Source organism: Ascaphus truei, chromosome 22 (assembly GCF_040206685.1).
Source record: "Ascaphus truei isolate aAscTru1 chromosome 22, aAscTru1.hap1, whole genome shotgun sequence".
Lineage (NCBI taxonomy): Eukaryota > Metazoa > Chordata > Amphibia > Anura > Ascaphidae > Ascaphus > Ascaphus truei.
The window spans coordinates 12,250,853-12,275,535 of NC_134504.1; the positions used below are offsets into that span (position 1 = coordinate 12,250,853).

General features: G+C 54.0%; 3 protein-coding genes across 3 annotated transcripts in view; 2 read left to right on the forward strand and 1 right to left on the reverse strand.

The window, feature by feature from the left end:
* The window catches only part of ASPSCR1 (ASPSCR1 tether for SLC2A4, UBX domain containing), a 46,961-nt gene extending 41,931 nt beyond the window's left edge, over positions 1-5,030 (forward strand). The window contains 4 exon segments of the mRNA XM_075579992.1: positions 2,437-2,488; positions 4,262-4,331; positions 4,463-4,635; positions 4,786-5,030. Coding sequence (XP_075436107.1) covers positions 2,437-2,488; positions 4,262-4,331; positions 4,463-4,635; positions 4,786-4,796 — 306 coding nt within the window. The 3' untranslated portion in view covers positions 4,797-5,030.
* A 1,383-nt stretch (positions 5,031-6,413) lies between these two features.
* CENPX (centromere protein X) lies at positions 6,414-14,011 on the reverse strand. Its single transcript, XM_075579994.1, has 5 exons — positions 13,816-14,011; positions 12,785-12,836; positions 10,713-10,766; positions 7,354-7,442; positions 6,414-7,236 (listed from the first exon to the last, which is right to left on the reverse strand). Exons 1-5 carry the CDS (start codon positions 13,849-13,851, stop codon positions 7,222-7,224), a joined length of 246 nt encoding a protein of 81 aa, XP_075436109.1. The 5' UTR covers positions 13,852-14,011; the 3' UTR covers positions 6,414-7,221.
* A 155-nt stretch (positions 14,012-14,166) lies between these two features.
* The window catches only part of LRRC45 (leucine rich repeat containing 45), a 25,645-nt gene continuing 15,128 nt past the window's right edge, over positions 14,167-24,683 (forward strand). The window contains 5 exon segments of the mRNA XM_075579995.1: positions 14,167-14,340; positions 17,801-18,087; positions 19,740-19,801; positions 22,856-22,926; positions 23,638-23,816. Coding sequence (XP_075436110.1) covers positions 14,261-14,340; positions 17,801-18,087; positions 19,740-19,801; positions 22,856-22,926; positions 23,638-23,816 — 679 coding nt within the window. The 5' untranslated portion in view covers positions 14,167-14,260.

Below are 24,683 nucleotides of genomic sequence, written 5' to 3' on the forward strand. Positions count from 1 at the left end.
TCGCCTCTCGCTGTCTCTGCCATGAATTTTCTCTGACCCTTGGGGCCTTTTCCTCACCAGGCTTTGATGTGTTTGCCCAGAGATTGACTGACATGGAGTTTTAGTGGCACCAGGGGGAAGGGACAAGAGCAGGGACGCGCTTTGAACTAAAGATCTTTCAGCTGGGAGATGCTGGATTTAGTTATCTCCTGCACTATGTTAATTATTCACCACGATAATTGGGGGGGAAGAGTAGAGAGAGGAGGTTATTAAAAAAAATTCCAGCACTAACACGCTACACAAACCTCATTTTCCGGCCTGCATAAAAGAAATGCTGTGTTTAAAGGGGGCTTGTGTGTTTGGAGGGGGAGCAAGGGGCCCTTTTTAAGCTGTCGTTTTTCTAAATGGCAAAATCCCTACAGATGAGACGGAACATCAAAGTGTTGGCGAGTGCTCTCTCTCTGAGCTTTGACCATGTCTGGTACTATGTAATTAAAGTTTACGGAGAGCTGTCTTTGTTTTTAGATTGCATGCAACCTTATACAATACACATTTGAAAGGAAATGTTAAATGGCCCCATTCCGCGTTCTGCTGCTGTTCTGTTTCATACGCTGCTGCCGCTGTTTCATACGCCGCCGCCGTTCTGTTTTATACGCCGCCGCCGTTCTGTTTTATACGCCGCCGCCGTTCTGTTTCATACGCTGCTGCTGTTTCATACGCTGCCGCCGTTGTTTCATACGCCGCCGCTGTTCTGTTTCATACGCCGCCGCTGTTCTGTTTCATACGCTGCTGCTGTTCTGTTTCATACGCTGCTGCCGCTGTTTCATACGCTGCCGCCGTTCTGTTTCATACGCTGCTGCTGCTGCTGTTTCATACGCCGCCGCCGCTCTGTTTCATACGCTGCTGCTGCTGTTTCATACGCCGCCGCCGCTCTGTTTCATACGCTGCTGCTGCCGCTGTTTCATACGCTGCTGCTGTTCTGTTTCATACGCTGCTGCTGTTCTGTTTCATACGCTGCTGCCGTTCTGTTTCATACGCTGCTGCCGTTCTGTTTCATACGCTGCTGCCGTTCTGTTTCATACGCTGCTGCCGTTCTGTTTCATACGCTGCTGCTGCCGCTGTTTCATACGCCGCCGCCGCTTCATACGCTGCCGCCGTTGTTTCATACGCCGCCGCCGTTCTGTTTCATACGCTGCTGCTGTTCTGTTTCATACGCTGCCGCTGTTTCATACGCTGCTGCTGTTCTGTTTCATACGCCGCTGCCGCTCTGTTTCATACGCCGCTGCCGCTGTTTCATACGCCGCTGCTGTTCGGTTTCATACGCCGCTGCCGCTGTTTCATACGCTGCTGCTGCTGTTGCTCTGGATTTGTGTGGCATCTCGGTTGCCCCAATAATACAGGCTGTGCTTTGGGAATAGATTCATCTTGTAGTTTTTCTGTGTGGAGCTCAGCTTTAGAAATATATCTGTCTGCGGGTAAATCCTGGCCCCTCTTAGAGCCGCCTCATTGTACATCATCAGCACTGGGTATAAAATCATTTTGAGGGCATTACTAGTCCGGTTCCGTTTTCACTACCAAGACAGCTTGCTTTTTTGTTGCCATCAGGTAATGCCAGGGGGGATCACATGAGACCAGGGGTGGGCAACTCCAGTCCTGAAGGGCCACAACAGGTCAGGTTTTCAGAATATCACTGTTTCAGTATAGGTGGTGCAGTCAAAGACTGAGCCCCCTGTGCTGAAGCAGGGATAACCTGAAAACCTGACCTGTTGTGGCCCTTCGGGACTGGAGTTGCCCACCCCTGAGTTAGACCCTAAATCACTTGAGTCTCTTCAAGATGATCTATTTGTATGAAAATAAACCCACATGGCAAATTACCGAGAAAAAGCACTGTGCTGCACTCATGATCAGTAGAAAGAGAGTAATGGTACTAATGAATAAATCACTGTTATCGGATATATTCATAAAATAATGTCACTGATAAAACAAGTGAAATAACGTGTGTGTGTGTGTGTGTGTGTGTGTGTGACGTGTCAACTCGTGTCACCTCTTGTACGTACAAGAGGTGACACGAGTTAAGTGTGATTACACCAAGGGCAGTATATCAGATACTAGTGTCCCAATATAAGTACGCCAACATTTAAGCCAAGTGTGTATATGAGGCAGTCCAGTAACAGTGTACACAGGACGGGGATCCTAGAAATCGCCTGATAATTTGGGCTTTCTGGAAAGGTTAAGCAATCCGTGCCTTTTCTCTGTAATTTGCCTCGTATTTTGAACCTCATTTACTGGTCGGTATTTGATCACCGAAGCCGAGCAAGGAGCGCTAACCAAAATAACCATAACCCCACCCGCAGAACTTCATTAGTGCGAGGTGTGAGGTTTTGTTCTTTAGAGGTGTGTGTGTGGGTGTAAGTGACTTGTTACACAGGTGGGGGGTGTTCCTTGTCTCGTCCTCAGGCCAACCTCTTCCCTGCTGCCGTTCTTCACTTCGGATCGGAGGTGCAGAGAGGTACCTGTCACTTTATCCGCTGCTCGCACCAAATCGCCTCCCTCCTCCACCCTTTCATTTACTATCTTTTCCTTTCAATCCTCAGCATACACCATTTCACTGCTAATATGGGATGCAGTGGTCCTGCCGCCTTATTAACATGACATGAAGAGGGAAGCCATGTAGCATGCTGTATTACATGCTTCACATTGACTGACAATCTTAATTGGCTTTTTAAATTAGGGCCGATCACTGATCAGCATAACCACACACGCCCTGGGATATACATCCGACGCCACAGAGGAAAGATTAAGGCAATGCTTTCTCATTAAAGTCCCGATCACTGCCTTGACATTTACATCATTTTGCTCCAAGCATAAAAATACTGTTGGGTTTCATAGTGAAGTATGCGGTCAGGAAAGTCATTCTGTCAGTGGAATAACACCGATCCATGTTTGTGGCATGGTGTATAGGCGGGATAGGTAGGAGCTGGGTGATATGGCGTAGATAGGCGGGATAGGTAGGAGCTGGGTGATATGGCGTAGATAGGCGGGATAGGTATGAGATGGGTGATATGGCGTAGATAAGCGGGATAGGTATGAGATGGGTGATATGGCGTAGATAGGCGGGATAGGTATGAGATGGGTGATATGGTGTAGATAGGCGGGATAGGTAGGAGATGGGTGATGTGGCGTAGATAGGCGGGATAGGTAGGAGCTGGGTGATATGGCGTAGATAGGCGGGATAGGTAGGAGCTGGGTGATATGGCGTAGATAGGCGGGATAGGTATGAGCTGGGTGATGTGGCGTATAGGCGGGATAGGTAGGAGCTGGGTGATATGGCGTAGATAGGCGGGATAGGTAGGAGCTGGGTGATATGGTGTAGATAGGCGGGATAGGTATGAGCTGGGTGATATGGTGTAGAGAAGCGGGATAGGTATGAGATGGGTGATATGGTGTAGATAGGCGGGATAGGTAGGAGCTGGGTGATATGGTGTAGATAGGCGGGATAGGTAGGAGCTGGGTGATATGGCGTAGATAGGCGGGATAGGTAGGAGCTGGGTGATATGGCGTAGATAGGCGGGATAGGTAGGAGCTGGGTGATATGGCGTAGATAGGCGGGATAGGTAGGAGCTGGGTGATATGGCGTAGATAGGCGGGATAGGTAGGAGCTGGGTGATATGGCGTAGATAGGCGGGATAGGTAGGAGCTGGGTGATATGGCGTAGATAGGCGGGATAGGTAGGAGCTGGGTGATATGGCGTAGATAGGCGGGATAGGTAGGAGCTGGGTGATATGGTGTAGATAAGCGGGATAGGTAGGAGCTGGGTGATATGGCGTAGATAGGCGGGATAGGTAGGAGCTGGGTGATATGGTGTAGATAAGCGGGATAGGTAGGAGCTGGGTGATATGGCGTAGATAGGCGGGATAGGTATGAGATGGGTGATATGGCGTAGATAGGCGGGATAGGTAGGAGCTGGGTGATATGGTGTAGATAGGCGGGATAGGTAGGAGCTGGGTGATATGGTGTAGATAGGCGGGCTAGGTAGGAGCTGGGTGATATGGCGTAGATAGGCGGGATAGGTAGGAGCTGGGTGATATGGCGTAGATAGGCGGGATAGGTATGAGATGGGTGATATGGTGTAGATAAGCGGGATAGGTAGGAGCTGGGTGATATGGTGTAGATAGGCGGGCTAGGTAGGAGCTGGGTGATGGCTATTTGTAGCTGAACATTGTTATTATGATCAGCATTTGTCCATAGCCCGGTGATTATTTATTTTGTTATATATATACAGCTCCTTTCCTGCACCAGAGCTTCCTGGATGACCCCACGTCTCCCTCACAAGCAGACACATTAGTTGCCAGGTAAGTTTACGTACAGAGAAGGTGTGAGGAAGAGTGCAGAGTTACTGAGTGATGCGGGCAGCCTGTACTGGTGTGAGAGGTGCTGACTTGGGGTTTGTGTTGTGTACTCATGCACATGATTGTCTGGGCAGATCCATGCAGCGGGTTCTAGCTCCTGTGCTGGAGAACGTTGCTGCACTCAATCCTGGGGAAGCTCACAGAGCGCCCGAGACGTCCACTGATCAGCATGGCGAGCCAGTGTCCGAATCCCTGCGGCCAGTCCAAAGTGATCCTGGAAAAGTACCAAAGTGGCTGAAGCTACCAGGTAATGACCTGTTCTGAGCAGTGACAGGGGCCTTGCATTATAGATTGTGGTATAAAAGTGTAGGAGGAGCAGACTGAACCTGACCTGGTCTATTCACAATGTGCCTGTTCCACATTCAGTGGGTGGCTGATCCCTGCTTTTCTTCCCCAGGGAAGAAGTGACCGGACGTTTTGTTGCGTGATTGGCGCTTGCATTATGGACCTCTGAAAGCCAGGGGTTTCCTGCCGACGACCCCCTGACTGATGGATGGGAACTCGTGCGTTGTTCTACGGATTACGAGTCCGGCACTGCTGCCCGTTTTGCTTCTTGCCTCAGCTGTGCTGGAGTTGGGAAGACTTGACCTCCACAAATCTTATTCCAATAGCTATGAAATAAAGTACATTAATTGCCTTGATCATTCATCTGGTTAATATGGGTTTCCAGAGAACTCAAGCACTGCTTCTGCTACGTAAAGCACTGGGAGAGGTTTGAATGTGGACGTTTGACATGAGATTTGGTGTTCAGGCTGTGGCTTGAATGATGGTAACATCCTCTAGACGGAAAAAATAACTTTCCTAGATGAGTTCTTTTTTTGCGGGATGTTTTCTTACAGCTTTGGGTAATGGCCTCCAATGGCACAACACAGCCCTGTATAAACGATGCAGGAATCTACTTCAAATGTCCAAAGTACTTTGAAGTTGGCTGCTTGGCTCTGATCTCGTTCCACTTCACCATATTGACATTGCTAATTACTCATCCCCCAACAACGAACCTCTGCTGAAAAGCTCCTACAGTTTTGTCTGCACTCCCCATTTCCTCCGTCCCATGTTTTCATTGGCCTGTGCTCTCCCTGGGTTTGAAATTGTCCTTTTCTTGGCACAGCTCTCGCAATGAGGTTGCGTCTGAGCTCTCGGCGAGATGCAGGAGCTGATAAAAAAAGGACAATCCTTGGCATTTAGAACCAGACGGGGAATAACATGCAGTCACTGTTTCCTTCTCCTAGTGCTGTCTCTTCCTATAGGACGACTTTGTTTCCTCTCCCAACCTCCGAGGCTGCTTGGAAAACAGGATTTGTGTCTTGCATAAATAGTTTGGAGTAACACTTCTCCCCTTTTTTAATTAGTCTGTGTGTTTATCTGCTAAATGATATACTGTTATTTCTAGCTGAGTTCACACCCCGTCCATGCGGAAAGTTAATTAAAGTTCTGCGACTCACGATGGGTGACCGTTTCCCCACAAACAGCTTAATATCAACTGACTGCATCAAAGGAGCACCTGTCATTGTCTCCGGCGGCGGGGGAAGGCTTCCTTCATGGCTAATGATTTCCAAATGCTTTGAAAAGTGAAGGGGGTGTCCGGGAAGTTGGAGAAGGGACATGTGGAGGAGGAGGAGGGTTGCTACAGCTTGGGGGAGAGGGGGGGGGGACTGTTTTGGTTGAAGACAAGTTTTAGCTCTGTTCACTCAAAGCTTCTTTGAAGGATGGCCAGGATTGCAAAGGAGGGGGCGGTAACAGGTCCTGTGAGAATTGGGAGGACGTCTTCTGTGATAAGGCATTTAAAGCAGCCAGTCATGGGCCTGTTGCAACATACATCAGTACTGAGACACCACCCCACTAATTCTCTAGAGCTGCTGCTACTTAGGAGATGGTGATAGAAACCGTATTAAAGTTATCCAATAATTACAGATGGATTTATCCATTAACCCCCGATTTTCCTTACAACCGGCTTCAGTAACCGTAGATAGCTGTGGCCGGGTAGGAAAGAGAGACACGAGGGGATGAAACGCTCAACATGGCATATTTAGTCAAACTCATCTTTGTATGTTTAATATCCTATAATAGAATTAACTTTGTTGGCTAGGGGTAGCCAAAGAGAATAATAAGTCACATTTATTTATTACCCAGGAACTTGCAACGATTAATATTATTTAGTTGACGTTGTGTTCTTGGAGAGACGTAATTCACGTATACATAAGGGCACACGGGTGACAACACGTGCCTCTTGCCATGTCGGTTGTAGCTGAGGCAGAGATGAGGTGCACACACAGGATAAGACTGTTTATTACTACTTCCAAGGAGGGGTTAGTGAAGTCCAGGCCGCTCCGGCCAAAGCACTGGTTCTTAAAATGCTGCTTTATGGCCTGGTGGCAGCGTGACGGTTATAAACACCTTTCGTAGACGTTCTTTCTGTATAGGGCTCTGGAGCCCATACAACTAAGGAGCTTTCATGCTGGAAAACAAGAAAAGCAGCACAACTTGCAAAATATCTAGTAATGCCCGGGAAACGGGAACGTGTGCCGGGGTCGTGACCGGCTCTGTAGACCCATCTCCTCCTTATGGGAAGCTGAACATTAAATGATCTTCAGAAAACGGTACAAAGTTGTAATAATACATAGACAATTTGATTGAATTGAAGAAATCCCCCCCACATCTGAAGTGGTTTTCATAGGTATCGGCCAGGGTTCTTGCTAACGTGGACTTGTTGGTGAAGCCGTCTCCTTACACAGATGATTGAGATGTGGTCTGACCAAGAGTGTCGTCTTCTATACCCACACGCAGGAGGTGGCATAAACCTGGCTGAACGGTCAGCAATGGTGCCGGCAGGTGCCTAGAAATCCAGGAGCTAAGAGAACATGATGAATTCAGTAACTTGCACACGCAGCTGCCACCTCTTCCATCAGAGTCCACCCCTCCCCCCCCAACCGTGAAGATGGAGTACATAACTAAGAAGGTGTCTTACCAATTGCGGCAGCACTTTCTCCACATGCTCAATGTCCACACTTGGCATCTCCTCCGCTTGCGCTTGCTGTGACGCTCGAGCCGCAGCCTCTGTAGGGGAGGAAAAATAAAGCCGAGTAAAGGAAACACCCTGTGTATTCACACGGCGGGGTTATAGCGTTATAAGATGCAACAATAACCGGGACCGTTATGGTGGCGCTGTGCCGAGTCACGTTACGACGGTGAACGCGGAAACGCTTATAACAGCCACAGGTGCAATTTAACACTGTGACCAAGCAGGAAACAGCCGCCAAAAAAGACCAAAGCGCAGGCGCCCCCCCCCCCCCCCCATAACTCAAAAACAAAACCTTAACTTATATAACGTCTTCCCTCCTTTTAAATCATGATTTATGTCATCTCTAGTATCAAGGTTACCATGGAAACTTGTAGCCGGCACTGGGCTCCGGAGAGAGCTCCATTTTAACCTCCCGCCACTTATTTCAAATACTCCGAACTTCTGAACAAAGCATCAGATTTAACAAATAAAATAAGTGTTGGAAAGACAAAGACGACACCGCCTAAAGAAATAAAACGCAAATACACGTCTGGTTAATGGAATGTTATATATACGGTTAATGGAATGTTATATATACGGTTAATGGAATGTTATATATACGGTTAATGGCATGTTATATATACGGTTAATGGCATGTTATATATACGGTTAATGGCATGTTATATATACGGTTAATGGCATGTTATATATACGGTTAATGGCATGTTATATATACGGTTAATGGCATGTTATATATACGGTTAATGGCATGTTATATATACGGTTAATGGCATGTTATATATACGGTTAATGGCATGTTATATATACGGTTAATGGCATGTTATATATACGGTTAATGGCATGTTATATATACGGTTAATGGCATGTTATATATACGGTTAATGGCATGTTATATATACGGTTAATGGAATGTTATATATACGGTTAATGGAATGTTATATATACGGTTAATGGAATGTTATATATACGCCTAATACAGAAAGTTACCCCTGTGGACTACAAATTACAAGTAGGAGTTATGGGCTAGAAAGAGGGGTGAGACATTCTCTATTATACATCATTAGTACACGTCCTCTAATTAAAGAAACAGACAAGATTAATGTTGAATTGTGTATTTTTAGGACAGTGTGCGCACATGAAACGGTGCCTAAAACATGGCGTGTGTGCCTGCGTTTCTCTTACTGTGGGGTTCTGGTGCCCCCTGCTGGCTAATTAACGTGGATTTATACTTTTGAGATTAACAATTTGCAGAATTGGGAACAAGCAGCAAAACAAAAGTGAGAACTTTTGTATATTTGAGGTGCAAGATATTCTGGGGTATCAATGTGTGGGGTGTGTGACACTGCAAGAGGGGTACCGGTGTGCGGGGGGTGTGACACTGGAGGGGAACCTGTGTGCAGGGTGTGTGACTCTGTAGGAGGGGTACATGTGTGCAGGGTGTGTGACTCTGTAGGAAGAGTACCTATGTGCGGGGTGTGTGACACTGGAGGATGGGTACGTGACATTGGAGGGGTACCGGTGTGCGTGGGGCGTGACACTGGAGGAGGGGTACCGGTGTGTGACACCGGAGGAGGGGTACCGGTGTGCAGGGTGTGTGACTCTGTAGGAGGTGTACCTATGTGCGGGGTGTGTGACACTGGAGGAGGGGTACGTGACACTGGAGGGGTACCGGTGTGTGACACTGGAGGAGGGGTACCGGTGTGCGGGGGGCGTGACACTGGAGGAGGGGTACCGGTGTGCGGGGGGGTGTGACACTGGAGGAAGGTTACCGGTGTGCGGGGTATGTGACACTGGGTGAGGGGTACCGGTATGGGGGGTGTGTGACACCGAGGAAGTAACGCAATCGCGAAACGCGTAGGGTCAGAGGTCACAGCTGATCGCGAGACACGCGCGCAGCCTCTAGGACACTGTGGAAACAGCCCAGCAGCTCCCAGTGACACTCCCTCTGCTCCTGCACCCGAGCTCGGCACACGGAGCGCACAGACGGCATCGGATCACCGACACAGCCGTTCCCCTGCCGCGGAGGAGCCATTGGGAGACACCCGCCACTGTTTGGAAGTGCCGATTTAACTCCCATCTTGTTGCGAGTAGGATTCTGTTTTTTGGAAACCGGATCAGCAGCGCGACGCAATTTATGTATTTCTAGACAGGCGCGGTCTCGTTAATATTTTAATAAATTAGCGTAACGGTTTATTTCTGCAGTGTTTTGATTCTTCATTCTTTGTTAGTGTTAGTCTTGTCCTGTCCTAGTTGTTTGTTGTTATGTTGTGTATGCCGCAGTACACACTACGATTGTCCCTTGTGTTTAACCCCAGACGTCCTGAGCAAACTTCTCCGTGGATTATTCCAGTGGATCCGTATGTTCCAGATTGGACTTCTGTAACAAGGGTTCATATTACCTTAAACTTGCATTTATTGGACTTTGAGGCGCCGGTTTGTATGTGTTATACGTACGTCTCCCTGATCTTGTCGGGTCAGTATGTTATCAGGCAGCCTTGCTTGCACGTATAAGCACTCTGTACACTTTGTGATTGAATATAGGCACCACACATTGTGTGCAAGCAGTGGCGCTGCCAGCACTTCCTTGTTGTTGATTTGGATTCATGTTGCATTTTGCGGCTTATCGCAGGTTCCTTATTTGTCTGTATACCATTCCCATACTATTGATGATGCACTATTGTAAGATCCTTAGGATGCCAGCGCATCCTATGTAATGCCTTTCAGAGAGCCGCCCCTAAATGCATTGTACCAAAGGTTCCCACATTTATTCGGTGCAGATGTACGTTCCTCCGTCACCGCAACCTCCCACCAGTTTGCTCTCCAGCTACGGGTAGTAGGTGGGTCAACACACTACCAACCTCTGGCAATGAAGACCGTGGCGCTGAAGTGTTGGATTATTCCAGGTTCTTGTTGAGTTCTCCGACCGTTTGCCTTTGGCCTCCATCCCAGGGAAACCCGGAACCGGTTTTGTTCTGAATCTCTTGGACTATGTGCATCCAAAAATAAGTTTACCTTTGGGCCAAGCCCCAGTGTAAGTGGGAGACGTGCGTTCTGGAGCCACGGAGCGTGGCCTGGAGCCACGGAGGGTGACCAGAGCACCCCATGCCAGAGAATGGGCACATGCAATAGAATATTTGATGTCATTTGATTAGTGGTGATAGCGATTAAATTCATATCAAAATATCCAACTGGTGATTTTTTTTTAACCATTCGAGGCACAGAGCTCCGTGTGGGAGGAGCGGAGCACGCGTCAGAGACCACCCCAATGTACCCCACCACAGCAATTATATACAGCGTCGTCTCACCTCGGACAAATACCTTCAGCATCTCTGCCAACAGGAGCAGGGCGTCTGCGCTGACTGAGGGGGGACACAGAATACGCAGAGTATAATGTTACAGGTACACACAGAGAACACAGCAGCTCCCCCATATCCCCAGAGTCCCACACATGCAGTATGGGGTCAAAGTGCTAAAAAAAAACAAGAGGGGGGGGGGGGGTGGGAGTGAATGTGTGTGAGGGTCTCCAGAGTGAGCTGAAACATTGCTATGTTTAAATAAGTGTTATATTTTTTTTCTGTGGTGTGCCGGCTTCCTATCCTTTGTGTGTACGTACACACACACACACACACACACACACACACACACACACACACACACACACACACACACGAACGAACACACGAACGAACACACACACGAACGAACACACACACGAACGAACACACACACGAACGAACACACACACGAACACACAGTGCTCCCCCTCACCCTGCCCCTCAGGAGCTCCTCCCCCTCACTGTCCCCCCCTCACCTCTCACTCTGTCCCTCAGTGCTCCCCCCTCACCTCTCACTCTGTCCTTCAGTGCTTCTCCCCTCTATCTGTCCCTCGGTGTTCCCCCTCACTCTGTCCCTCAGTGTGTTCCCCCCCTCACCTCTCACTCTGTCCCTCAGTATACTCCCCCCCTCAACTCTGTCCCTCAGTATGCTCCCCCCCCTCAACTCTGTCCCTCAGTGTGTTCCCCCCCTCACCTCTCACTCTGTTCCTCAGTGTGTCCCCCCCCTCACCTCTCACTGTCCCTCAGTGTTCCCCCTCACTCAGTCCCTCAGTGTGTTCCCCCCCTCACCTCTCACTCTGTTCCTCAGTGTGTTCCCCCCCCTCACCTCTCACTGTCCCTCAGTGTTCCCCCTCACTCAGTCCCTCAGTGTGTCCCCCCCCTCACCTCTCACTCTGTCCCTCAGTGCTCCCCCCTCACCTCTCACTCTGTACCTCAGTGTGTTCCCCCCCCTCACCTCTCACTGTCCCTCATTGCTCCCCCCTCAACTCTCACTCTGTCCCTCAGTGTGTTCCCCCCCCTCACCTCTCACTCTGTCCCTCAGTGTGTTCCCCCCCCCTCACCTCTCACTCTGTCCCTCAGTGTGTTCTCCCCTCACCTCTCACTCTGTCCCTCAGTGTGTTCCCCCCCCTCACCTCTCACTCTGTCCCTCAGTGTGTTCCCCCCCTCACCTCTCACTCTGTCCCTCAGTGTGTTCCCCCCCCACCTCACTGTCCCTCAGTGCTCCCCCCTCACCTCTCACTCTGTCCCTCAGTGCTCCCCCCTCACCTCTCACTCTGTCCCTCAGTGCTCCCCCCGTCACCTCTCACTCTGTCCCTCAGTGCTCCCCCCTCACCTCTCACTCTGTCCCTCAGTGTGCTCCCCCCCTCACCTCTCACTCTGTCCCTCAGTGCTCCCCCCTTCACCTCACTCTGTCCCTCAGTGCTCCCCCCTCACCTCACTCTGTCCCTCAGTGCTCCCCCCCTCACCTCTCACTCTGTCCCTCAGTGTGCTCCCCCCCTCACCTCTCACTCTGTCCCTCAGTGCTCCCCCCTTCACCTCTCACTCTGTCCCTCAGTGCTCCCCCCTCACCTCACTCTGTCCCTCAGTGCTCCCCCTTCACCTCTCACTCTCCCTCAGTGCTCCCTCCTCACCTCTCACTCTGTCCCTCAGTGCTCCCCCCCTCACCTCTCACTCTGTCCCTCTGTGCTCCCCCCCTCACCTCTCACTCTGTCCCTCAGTGTGCTCCCCCCCTCACCTCTCACTCTGTCCCTCAGTGCTCCCCCCCTCACCTCTCACTCTGTCCCTCAGTGTGCTCCCCCCTCACCTCTCACTCTGTCCCTCAGTGTGCTCCCCCCTCACCTCTCACTCTGTCCCTCAGTGTGCTCCCCCCCTCACCTCTCACTCTGTCCCTCAGTGTGCTCCCCCCCTCACCTCTCACTCTGTCCCTCAGTGTGCTCCCCCCCTCACCTCTCACTCTGTCCCTCAGTGCTCCCCCCTCACTCTGTCCCTCAGTGTGCTCCCCCCCTTACCTCTCACTCTGTCCCTCAGTGCTCCCCCCTCACCTCTCACTCTGTCCTCTCCCAGGTGCAGATGGAGGAGTTTGGAAACCATTTCCTGTGACAGAAAAATAACCAGTTAGAGAGACGTGTCCCACACAGCGATCCACGTGTCCCACACAGCGATCCACGTGTCCCACACAGCGATCCACGTGTCCCACACAGCGATCCACGTGTCCCACACAGCGATCCACGTGTCCCACACAGCGATCCACGTGTCCCACACAGCGATCCACGTGTCCCACACAGCGATCCACGAGTGTCGTCACCCCCCCCCTCACCGCCCCGTTATACAGAGTGTCCCCCCGTCACCGCTCCGTTATACAGAGTGTCCCCCCCGTCACCGCTCCGTTATACCGAGTGTCCCCCCCGTCACCGCTACGTTATACCGAGTGTCCCCCCGTCACCGCCCCGTTATACCGAGTGTCCCCCCATCACCGCCTTGTTACACCAAGTGTCCCCCCATCACCGCCCCGTTATACCGAGTGTCCCCCCGTCACACCGATTATCCCCCCTGTTACTGCTCCGTTATACCGAGTGTCCCCCCGTCACCGCCCCGTTATACCGAGTGTCCACCCCTCACCGCCGTTATACGGAGTGTCCCCCCACCTCACCGCCCCGTTATACGGCGGAGTGTCCCCCCGTCACCGCCCCGTTATAAGGAGTGTCCCCCCCTCACCGCCCCGTTATACAGTGTCCCCGTCCCGTTATACAGAGTGTCCCCCCCCTCACTGCTCCGTTATACAGTGTCCCCCCCTCACCGTCCCGTTATACGGAGTGTCCCCCCCGTCACCGCCCCGTTATACCGAGTGTCCCCCCCATCACCACCCCGTTATACCGAGTGTCCCCCCCCTCACCGCCCCGTTATACCGAGTGTCCCCCCCCTCACCGCCCCGTTATACCGAGTGTCCCCCCCCTCACCGCCCCGTTATACCGAGTGTCCCCCCCCCTCACCGCCCCGTTATACCGAGTGTCCCCCCCCTCACCGCCCCGTTATACCGAGTGTCTCCCTCCCCCAATGTAATTGCGTCACTCGCCCGGTGGAAGCGCGCGGGCTCTGCTTCCCGCTCCATCCTGTCCTGTCTCCCGCGCAAACTCCGGGCTACACACTAGCCCCGCCCCCTCTCTCCCCGTGTATTAGTCAGTAGCGTTGTCAATCAGAGGAGCTCCCGATGGTTCATGGGAGTTGTAGTCCTAGCAGTGACAGGGCCTGGGCTTCCGGTGGCATGCATAGGAGCTGTAGTCCTGGCAGTGACAGAGTTTCCCGTGGCATGCTGGGAGTTGTAGTCCTGGCAGTGACAGAGTTTCCCGTGGCATGCTGGGAGTTGTAGTCCTGGCAGTCAAAGAGTTTCCCGTGGCATGCTGGGAGTTGTAGTCCTGGCAGTCACAGAGTTTCCCGTGGCATGCTGGGAGTTGTAGTCCTTGTTTCCCATTGCATGGGAGATAGTGTATGGGCGCTTCCTGGTTACAGGCTGTGTGTACATGGAGAGGTCAGTAACGGCGGTGAGTTCCGGATATACCGCGCGTCCCATATACACGTCTGTGTTCCCTGCGGCCCGAGTGTGAGTGGGGCACTAACATGGTGGGATGTGGGGGTGTCAGGCCTGTCATTCACCAACATGCGCTCACTCACTGACACGCTCAGTCTCACACTCACTGGCACGCTCAGTCTCACACTCACTGGCACGCTCAGTTTCACACTCACTGGCACGCTCAGTCTCACACTCACTGACACGCTCAGTCTCACACTCACTGACACGCTCAGTCTCACAATCACTGACACGCTCAGTCTCACACTCACTGACACGCTCAGTCTCACACTCACTGACACGCTCAGTCTCACAATCACTGACACGCTTAGTCTCACACTCACTGACACGCTCAGTCTCACACTCACTGGCACGCTCAGTCTCACACTCACTGACACGCTCAGTCTCACACTCACTGACACGCTCAGTCTCACACTTATTTGTTCACTCACTGACACGCTTAGACTTACTCACTGACACGCTCAGTCTTACACTCATTTGCTCACTCACTGACACACTCGGTCACACGCTCACAAGCCACTGACACGATCACACAGACTCCGGCTTCGGCCAGGGTGGAGCGAACCGCGCTCGCGCGATCAGAGTCCAGGGTGAGGGTACGTGCGCTTGCTGCTTTGCGAAACAACCAAATTTGATTTGGCTGCTCGCTGATGCGTCACGTGAGGGCGAACCAGCTCCATGACATCGTGGCGCCCGACACCCCTCCCCCTGCGCATGCAGCTAGCTGGCCAGAAATCGCCCGGCCGAGCAGAGCGCATTACGTCACGGTGCTCGAGCGCCGGCGCAGCCGTTATCCTCACACTAGCACGGGCTCACAGTAACTCACGCTCACTCGGGCTCATGCTCACACTGACATACTCAGTCACACGCTCATACTTACTGACTCGGGCTCACAGTAACTCACGCTCACACTGGCTTGGGCTCAGACACGCGCTCATTCTTGCTCACGCTGGTTCGAGCTCACGCTGGCTGGGGCTCACGCTGACTCGGGCTCAGAATCACACTCACTGACACGCTCCCTGACTCAGGCTCACACTCGCTCTCACGCTCAACACTGGCTCAGACAGCTCCAGAGTTTGGCTGAGCTTAGGCTGGGGACATGGTGCCGCAGACCGCGATCAGACTCCCTGAAGGCAGTGATCGCATCCATGCGGCGTGCGGGGGAGGGTGTGCGTTGCACAAGAAATCAGTTGAAACTGACTTCTTGGCGCGACAGGCCGGGTCACGTGAGCTGTTCGTCCAGTGTGGAATGGAACGGGGACAACTCACTGGTGCAATATTCCCAGATTTTGCAAAGGCGTTTGACACAGTTGATCATGCTATCCTGCTCAACAAACTCCAGAGATCTTGAATAGGGAAGCATGCTTTAAACTGGTTTCAGTCCTACCTATCCGGTAGATCCCAACATGTGTCCATCTCAGGCTCTAACTCCAACCCCCCTGGATATCACCTGTGGCGACCCGCAAGGCTCTGTTCTGGGGCCCCTACTCTTCTCAGTGTTCATCAATGATCTTCCCACAGCTTGTAAGGGAGCTTCAATACACAATGACACAATCCTATATGCACACAGCCATAGCCTCTCTGACCTTGAACCAATACTTCAGTCTGACTTTTTGAGACTTGAAAATTGGATTTCCCAAAACAAACTGTTTTTAAACACTGACAAGACTGTAACAATGGTATTTGGGACCAAGGCTACATTTCTAAAGCTTCCAATGAATAACTCCAGAACCAACTCTGATACCACCCTTTCCTGTTGCCAGTGAGGAGGGACTGGGACCAGATCGTGAGTTTAAACCGCAATGGTAAGTTGCGCTCACGCCGCCGCCCGCGCCACCAGGCGCAGCGGGTCCCAGCCCTAAGTCTGCTGGTCAGAAAGCGTATCGCACAGCAGATGCTAATACCAATTATCGACTATGGGGACATAGTATACGGCTCAGCACCCCAAACCCACCGTAGCAAACTTGACACCCTCTACAATTACTAAACAGAGGCTAAAACAGAGCTCCTCATACTTCCTCCCAAACCTGGCCCTACTACCTCCTTCCACATTACTGTTGAAACTACGATCATTCACCCAGTAGCCCAAGCACGCTGCCTAGGGGTCACACTCGACTCCTCTCTCACATTCGCCCCTCATATTCAAAACATTTCTAAAACTTGTTGCTTTTTCCTCCGCAATATAACAAAGATACGCCCTTTCCTCTGTTGCTCGACTGCTAAAACTCTGACTCAGGCCCTCATTCTCTCCCGTCTTGATTACAGTAACCTCCTGCTGTCCGGCCTTTCTGCCTCTCACTTGTCTCCCCTACAATCTATCCTAAACGCTGCTGCCAGAATCACTCTACTCTTTCCAAAATCTGTCTCCGCGTCTCCCCTCCTGAAATCCCTCTCCTGGCTTCCGATCAAATCCCGCATCTCACACTCCATTCTTCTCCCCACTTTTAAAGCTTTACACTCTTCTGCCCCTCCTTACATCTCATCCCTAATTTCTCGCTATGCACCATCCCGACTCCTGCGTTCTTCTCAAGGATGTTTTCTTTCTACCCCCTTTGTATCTAAAGCCCTCTCCCGCCTTAAACCTTTGTCACTGACTGCCCCGCACCTCTGGAATGCCCTTCCCCTCAATACCCGACTAGCACCCTCTCTATCCACCTTTAAGACCCACCCTAATACACACTTGCTTAAAGAAGCATAGGAGTAGCACCATGGCTAATACTATACACCTGATACATAAAGCTTGGCCCCCTGCAGACGCACTTACCAGAATTCCCTCCTACTGTCTCTGTACGTTCTCCTTACCTACCAATTAGACTGTAAGCTCCTCGGGGCAGGGACTCCTCTTCCTTAATGTTACGTTTATGTCTAAAGCACTTATTCCCATGATCTGTTATTTATATTATCTGTTATTTATTTGATTACCACATGTATAACTACTGTGAAGCGCTATGTATATTAATGGCGCTATATAAATAAAGACATACAATACAAAGTATCCGGCCGCTCCTCCTTCTCTTACCGTGCACCCCAAAACTGGAACAGTCTACCGGAGACTCTCACAGCCGTCACCAGTCTAAGTTATTTCAAAAGTAAAGCTGCCTCACATTTTAATCTGGTCTGTAACTGTTACATACGCCCATAATATATATTATCTCTAACAGTGCATGCAATGTGTTGTATATAATGTATACCCTGTTCATTTATGTAACTGTACTTGTAACCATGTATTATTTGTCATCATAACTCTGTGCCCAGGACATACCTGAAAACGAGAGGTAACTCTCACTGTATTACTTCCTGGTAACACGTTATAAATAAATGATATACACCAGGCAGCCCAATGCTACTCTGCAGGGCTAAGCATGAGTGCACATGCAGGTGAGTGGGACTTAGTGCAGCATCATTAGCCCTGCTCCTGGTCTGTGGGGAGTGAGTACTTAGCAGCTGATATTGGGCTTATCCTCTCCCGTAGGGTGTCAGCGTCTGCTCAGGATTTGGGGTGCACGCCTCCCATGGGAAGCTCGGAGATAGACGAGTTCAGAAGGTCATACGTGCGGATGTGCAAGCAGAAGGGAGCGGAGCCTCAGGAGGCCGTGCTGAGGGGGCTGCAGGAAGGGAGAGAGGCCGCGGCAAGAGGGAGGCTGGACCTGTCCACACACAGCCTCTCCCCGGAGTCCTGCCAGGTCCTGGGAATCCTGCTGCAGGGAGATGTGACACTCACTCACTTACTGCTGAGTGACTGCATGCTCAGTGAGGAGGGTACGTCCCCCCCCTACCCCCGCATGCTCAGTGAGGAGGGTATGTCCCCCCCCCCACCCCCGGATGCTCAGTGAGGAGGGTACGTCCCCCCTACCCTCGCATGCTCTATGAGGAGGGTATATTCCCCCCCCCCCCCCACCACCCCCGGATGCTCAGTGAGGAGGGTACGTCCCCCCCTACCCCCTCGTGCTCAGTGAGGAGGGTATATCCCCCCCCCCCCCCAATACCCCAGCGTGCTCAATGAGGAGGGTAAGTCCCCTCCCTACCGCCCGTGCTCAGTGAGGAGGGTATATCCCCCCCCAATACCCTAGCGCGCTCAGTGAGGAGGGTACGTCACCCCCTACCCCCCATGCTCATTGAGGAGGGTACGTCCCCTCCTACCCCCCGTGCTCATTGAGGAGGGTACGTCCTCCCCTACCCCCGCGTGCTCAGTGAGGAGGGTACGCCCCCCCCTACCCCCCGTGCTCATTGAGGAGGGTATATCCCCCTCCAATACCCTAGCGCGCTCAGTGAGGAGGGTACGTCCCCCCCCTACCCCCCATGCTCATTGAGGAGGGTACGTCCCCCTCTACCCCCAGTGCTCATTGATGAGGGTACGTCCCCCCCCCTACCCCCGCGTGCTCAGTGAGGAGGGTACGCCCCCCCCTACCCCCCGTGCTCATTGAGGAGGGTACGTCCCCTCCCTACCGCCCGTGCTCAGTGAGGAGGGTACGTCCCCCCCTACCCCCCCTTGCTCAGTGAGGAGGGTACGTCCCCCCCTACCCCCCCGTGCTCAATGAGGAAGGTACGTCCCCCCCCTACCCCCGTGCTCATTGAGGAGGGTACGTCCCCCCCTACCCTCGCGTGCTCAGTGAGGGGGGTATGTCCCCCCCTACCCTCGCATGCTCAGTGAGGAGGGTACGTCCCCCCCCTACCCCCCGTGCTCATTGAGGAGGGTATGTCCCCCCCTACACTCGCATGCTCAGTGAGGAGGGTACGTCCCCCCCCTACCCCCCGTGCTCAGTGAGGGGGGTATGTCCCCCCCCTACTCCCCGTGCTCAGTGAGGGGGGTATGTCCCCCCCTACCCCCGCGTGCTCAGTGAGGAGGGTATGCTCCCCCCCTACCCCATGTGCTCAGTGAGGAAGGTACGTCCCCCCCCTACCTCCGCGTGCTCAGTGAGGAAGGTACGTCCCCCCCTACCTCCGCGTGCTCAGTGAGGAAGGTACGTCCCCCCCTACCCTCGCGTGCTCAGTGAGGAAGGTACGTCCTCCCAATACCTCCGCATGCTCAGTGAGGAGGGTACGTCCCCCCCCTACCCCATGTGCTCAGTGAGGAGGGTACGTCCCCCCCTACCCTCGCGTGCTCAGTGAGGAGGGTATGTCCCCGCCTACCACTGCGTGCTCAGTGAGGAGGGTATGTCCCCCCCTACCCCTCTCGTGCTCAGTGAGGAGGGTACGTCCCCCCCTACCCCTCGCGTGCTCGGTGAGGAGGGTACGTCCCCCCCTACCCCTCGCGTGCTCAGTGAGGCGGGTACGTCATCTCCTACCCCCAGTCATTAACTACATTCGTGAAGTTTGTCACCGATTCCCCCAGGGGATTCTGGGGGTTTGTGCTGCAAACGTTTTGGTATTTTATTTATTCTCAAAAATTGAAATTCAGTCTTTTTTGTCAGGACTCAAACTGCTGCTTCACGGTCTGCGCGGCAATACAGTGATAACATGCCTGGACTTAAAGGTGAGTGTGAGACGCGGCGGTCCCTCGCTGTGCTGAGCGTGAGACGTGGCGGTCCCTCGCTGTGCTGAGCGTGAGACGCGGCGGTCCCTCGCTGTGCTGAGCGTGAGTGTGAGACGCGGCGGTCCCTCGGCGTGGTGAGTGTGAGAAGCGGCGGTCCCTCGGCGTGGTGAGTGAGACGCGGCGGTCCCTCGGCGTGGTGAGTGTGAGACGCGGCGGTCCCTCGGCGTGGTGAGTGAGACGCGGCGGTCTCTTGGCGTGGTGAGTGTGAGACGCGGCAGTCCCTCGGCGTGGTGAGCGTAAGACATGGCGATCTCTCTCCGTGCTGAGCGTGAGACGTGGCGATCTCTCTCCGTGCTGAGCGTGAGACGTGGCGATCGCTCTCCGTGCTGAGTGAGAGACGCGGCGGTCCCTCGGCGTGGTGATTGTGAGACGCGGCGGTCCCTCGGCGTGGTGAGTGTGAGACGTGCGGTCTCTCGCCATGCTGAGCGTGAGACACGGTGGTCTCTCACCGTGCTGAGCGTGAGACGTGGCGATCCCTCGCCGTGCTGAGCGTGAGACATGGCGATCCCTCGCCATGCTGAGTGTGAGACGTGGTGATCCCTCGCTGAGCGTGAGACGCGGCGGTTTCTCGCTGAGCGTAAGACATGGCGATCTCTCTCCGTGCTGAGCGTGAGACGTGGCGATCTCTCTCCGTGCTGAGCGTGAGACGTGGCGATCGCTCTCCGTGCTGAGCGTGAGACGTGGCGATCGCTCTCCGTGCTGAGCGTGAGACGTGGCGATCGCTTTCCGTGCTGAGCGTGAGACGTGGCGATCGCTCTCCGTGCTGAGCGTGAGACGTGGCGATCGCTCTCCGTGCTGAGCGTGAGACGTGGCGATCGCTCTCCGTGCTGAGCGTGAGACGTGGCGATCGCTCTCCGTGCTGAGCGTGAGACGTGGCGATCGCTCTCCGTGCTGAGCGTGAGACGTGGCGATCGCTCTCCGTGCTGAGCGTGAGACGTGGCGATCGCTCTCCGTGCTGAGCGTGAGACGTGGCGATCGCTCTCCGTGCTGAGCGTGAGACGTGGCGATCGCTCTCCGTGCTGAGCGTGAGACGTGGCGATCGCTCTCCGTGCTGAGCGTGAGACGTGGCGATCGCTCTCCGTGCTGAGCGTGAGACGTGGCGATCGCTCTCCGTGCTGAGCGTGAGACGTGGCGATCGCTCTCCGTGCTGAGCGTGAGTGTGAGACATTGCGATCTCTCTCCGGGCTGAGCGTGAGTGTGAGACGTGTCGATCTGTCTCCGTGCTGAGCGTGAGTGTGAGACGTGGCGATCTCTCTCCGTGCTGAGCGTGAGACGTGGCGATCTCTCTCCGTGCTGAGCGTGAGTGTGAGACGTGGCGATCTCTCCGTGCTGAGCGTGAGTGTGAGACGTGGCGATCTCTCTCCGTGCTGAGCGTGTGTGAGAGACGTGGCGATCTCTCTCCGTGCTGAGCGTGAGTGTGAGACGTGGCGATCTCTCTCCGTGCTGAGCGTGAGAGTGAGAGGTGGCGATCTCTCACCGTGCTGAGCATGAGACGTGGCGATCCCTCGCCGTGCTGAGCGTGAGACGCGGTGGTTTCTCGCTGAGCGTGTGAGACGTGGCGATCTCTCTCCGTGCTGAGCGTGAGACGTGGCGATCTCTCTCAGTGCTGAGCGTGAGACGTGGCGATCTCTCTCCGTGCTGAGCGTGAGACGTGGCGATCTCTCTCCGTGCTGAGCGTGAGACGTGGCGATCTCTCTCCGTGCTGAGCGTGAGACGTGGCGATCTCTCTCCGTGCTGAGCGTGAGACGTGGCGATCTCTCTCCGTGCTGAGCGTGAGACGTGTCGATCTCTCTCCGTGCTGAGCGTGAGACGTGTCGATCTCTCTCCGTGCTGAGCGTGAGACGTGGCGATCTCTCTCCGTGCTGAGCGTGAGTGTGAGACGTGGCGATCTCTCTCCGTGGTGAGAGTGAGTGTGAGATGTGGCGATCTCTCTCCGTGGTGAGTGCGTGAGACGTGGCGATCTCTCCGTGGTGAGCGCGTGAGACGTGGCGATCTCTCTCCGTGGTGAGCGCGTGAGACGTGGCGATCTCTCTCCGTGCTGAGAGTGAGTGTGAGACGTGGCGATCTCTCTCCGTGCTGAGAGTGAGTGTGAGACGTGGCGATCTCTCTCCGTGCTGAGAGTGAGTGTGAGACGTGGCGATCTCTCTCCGTGCTGAGAGTGAGTGTGAGACGTGGCGATCTCTCTCCGTGCTGAGAGTGAGTGTGAGACGTGGCGATCTCTCTCCGTGCTGAGAGTGAGTGTGAGACGAGGCGATCTCTCTCCGTGCTGAGCGTGAGACGTGGCGATCTCTCCGTGCTGAGCGTGAGACGTGGCGATCTCTCTCCGTGCTGAGCGTGAGACGTGGCGATCTCTCTCCGTGCTGAGCGTGAGACGTGGCGATCTCTCTCCGTGCTGAGCGTGAGACGTGGTGATCTCTCTCCGTGCTGAGCGTGAGACGTGGCGATCTCTCTCCGTGCTGAGCGTGAGACGTGGCGATCTCTCTCCGTGCTGAGCGTGAGACGTGTCGATCTTTCTCCGTGCTGAGCGTGAGACGTGGTGATCTCTCTTCGTGGTGAGCGCGTGAGACGTGGTGATCTCTCTCCGTGGTGAGCGCGTGAGACGTGGCGATCTCTCTCCGTGCTGAGAGTGAGTGTGAGACTTGGCGATCTCTCTCCGTGCTGTGAGTGTGAGATGTGGCGATCTCTCTCCGTGCTGAGAGTGAGTGTGAGACTTGGCGATCTCTCTCCGTGCTGTGAGTGTGAGATGTGGCGATCTCTCTCCGTGCTGAGAGTGAGTATGAGACTTGGCGATCTCTCTCCGTGCTGAGAGTGAGTGTGAGATGTGGCGATCTCTCTCCGTGGTGAGCGAGTGAGACGTGGTGATCCCTCGCTGTGCTGAGCCCGAGACGCGGCGGTCTCTTGTGAGCCGCGGCGGTCTCTTGTGAGCTGCGGCGGTCTCTTGTGAGGCGCTGCCGTCTCTCGCCGTGCTGAGCGTGGGTGTCTGGATATCCGCAGGGGAATAACCTGAGAGCTGATGGAGCCGATACTTTGGGGAAACTCCTGAGACACAACTCATCTTTAACCAGGTGTGTGGGGGGAACACGGCTTCATGTCTTGGTGGGGGGGAGGGTGACAGCCTGTGTGTGTGCAACGGAGAGGGGGGGACAGCCTGGCAGTGTGTGCGAGGGATAGGGGGGGCACAGTCTTTGTGAGCAATAGGGGGACAGTGTGTGTGCACGATGGGGGGGCACAGTGTGTGTGTGCGCGTGGGGGGGGGCACAGTCTTTGTGCGCGAGGGGGTGTACAGAGTCCGTGTGCGAGGGATAGGGGGGGACAGAGTCCGTGTGCGAGGGATAGGGGGGGACACAGCCTGCGTGTGCGAGGGATAGGGGGCACAGTCTGCGTGTACGAGGGATGGCGGGGGATACAGTCTGCATGTGTGAGGGATGGGGGGGAACAGTCTGCATGTGTGAGGGATAGGGGGGGGACAGTCTGCTTGTGCGAGGGATAGGGGGGACAGAGTCTGCTTGTGCGAGGGATAGGGGGACACAGTCTGCTTGTGCGAGGGATAGGGGGGACACAGTCTGCGTGTGCGAGGGATAGGGGGGCACAGTCTGTTTGTATGAGGGATGGGGGGGGCACAGTCTGTTTGTATGAGGGATAGGGGGGGACACAGTCTGCATGTGCGAGGGATGGGGTGGGACACAGTCTGCATGTGCGAGGGATAGGGTGGGACTCAGTCTGCTTGTGCGAGGGATGGGGGGGTGGACAGCCTGACACACTGTGCTTCTCCCCAGCCTGACACTGGAGTGGAATAACTTGGGGATGTTGGAGGACGGATTCTCTCTCTTCTGTGACGGACTCGCCGGCAACCAAACTCTGCGCAGCCTGGATCTCCGCAACAACCAGATCAACCACAAGGGGGCAGGAGAGCTGGCCATGGCGCTAAAGCACAACTTCACGCTACAGGAACTAGGTACAAGTTACAGGGAATGTTTGCTGCAGACCTGCGCTGGAATAGTATCGGCCTGCTGGGCGGTGCCTGTGTGTTTGTGTGTATCCCCGCACTCCTGTATATGTTGTCTTGTTTGCCGCAGACCTGCGCTGGAATAGTATCGGCCTGCTGGGCGGTGCCTGTGTGTTTGTGTGTATCCCCGCACTCCTGTATACGTTGTCTTGTTTGCCGCAGACCTGCGCTGGAATAGTATCGGCCTGCTGGGCGGTGCCTGTGTGTTTGTGTGTATCCCCGCACTCCTGTATACGTTGTCTTGTTTGCCGCAGACCTGCGCTGGAATAGTATCGGCCTGCTGGGCGGTGCCTGTGTGTTTGTGTGTGTATCCCCGCACTCCTGTATACGTTGTCTTGTTTGCCGCAGACCTGCGCTGGAATAGTATCGGCCTGCTGGGCGGTGCCTGTGTGTGTGTGTGTGTGTGTGTGTATCCCCGCACTCCTGTATACGTTGTCTTGTTTGCCGCAGACCTGCGCTGGAATAGTATCGGCCTGCTGGGCGGTGCCTGTGTGTGTGTGTGTGTGTGTGTATCCCCGCACTCCTGTATACGTTGTCTTGTTTGCCGCAGACCTGCGCTGGAATAGTATCGGCCTGCTGGGCGGTGCCTGTGTGTGTGTGTGTGTATCCCCGCACTCCTGTATACGTTGTCTTGTTTGCCGCAGACCTGCGCTGGAATAGTATCGGCCTGCTGGGCGGTGCCTGTGTGTGTGTGTGTGTGTGTGTGTGTATCCCCGCACTCCTGTATACGTTGTCTTGTTTGCCGCAGACCTGCGCTGGAATAGTATCGGCCTGCTGGGCGGTGCCTGTGTGTGTGTGTGTGTGTGTGTATCCCCG

Bases quoted from the DNA above. Each gene is read 5' to 3' on its own strand.
- CENPX (XM_075579994.1), bottom strand. From the start codon at position 13,851: ATGGAGCGGGAAGCAGAGCCCGCGCGCTTCCACCGG. The intron at 12,837-13,815 runs GCGAGTGACGCA...TTTCTGTCACAG, and splicing joins AGCCCGCGCGCTTCCACCGG to GAAATGGTTTCCAAACTCCT. The intron at 7,443-10,712 runs GTGAGACGACGC...CCTCCCCTACAG, and splicing joins GCTGAAGGTATTTGTCCGAG to AGGCTGCGGCTCGAGCGTCA.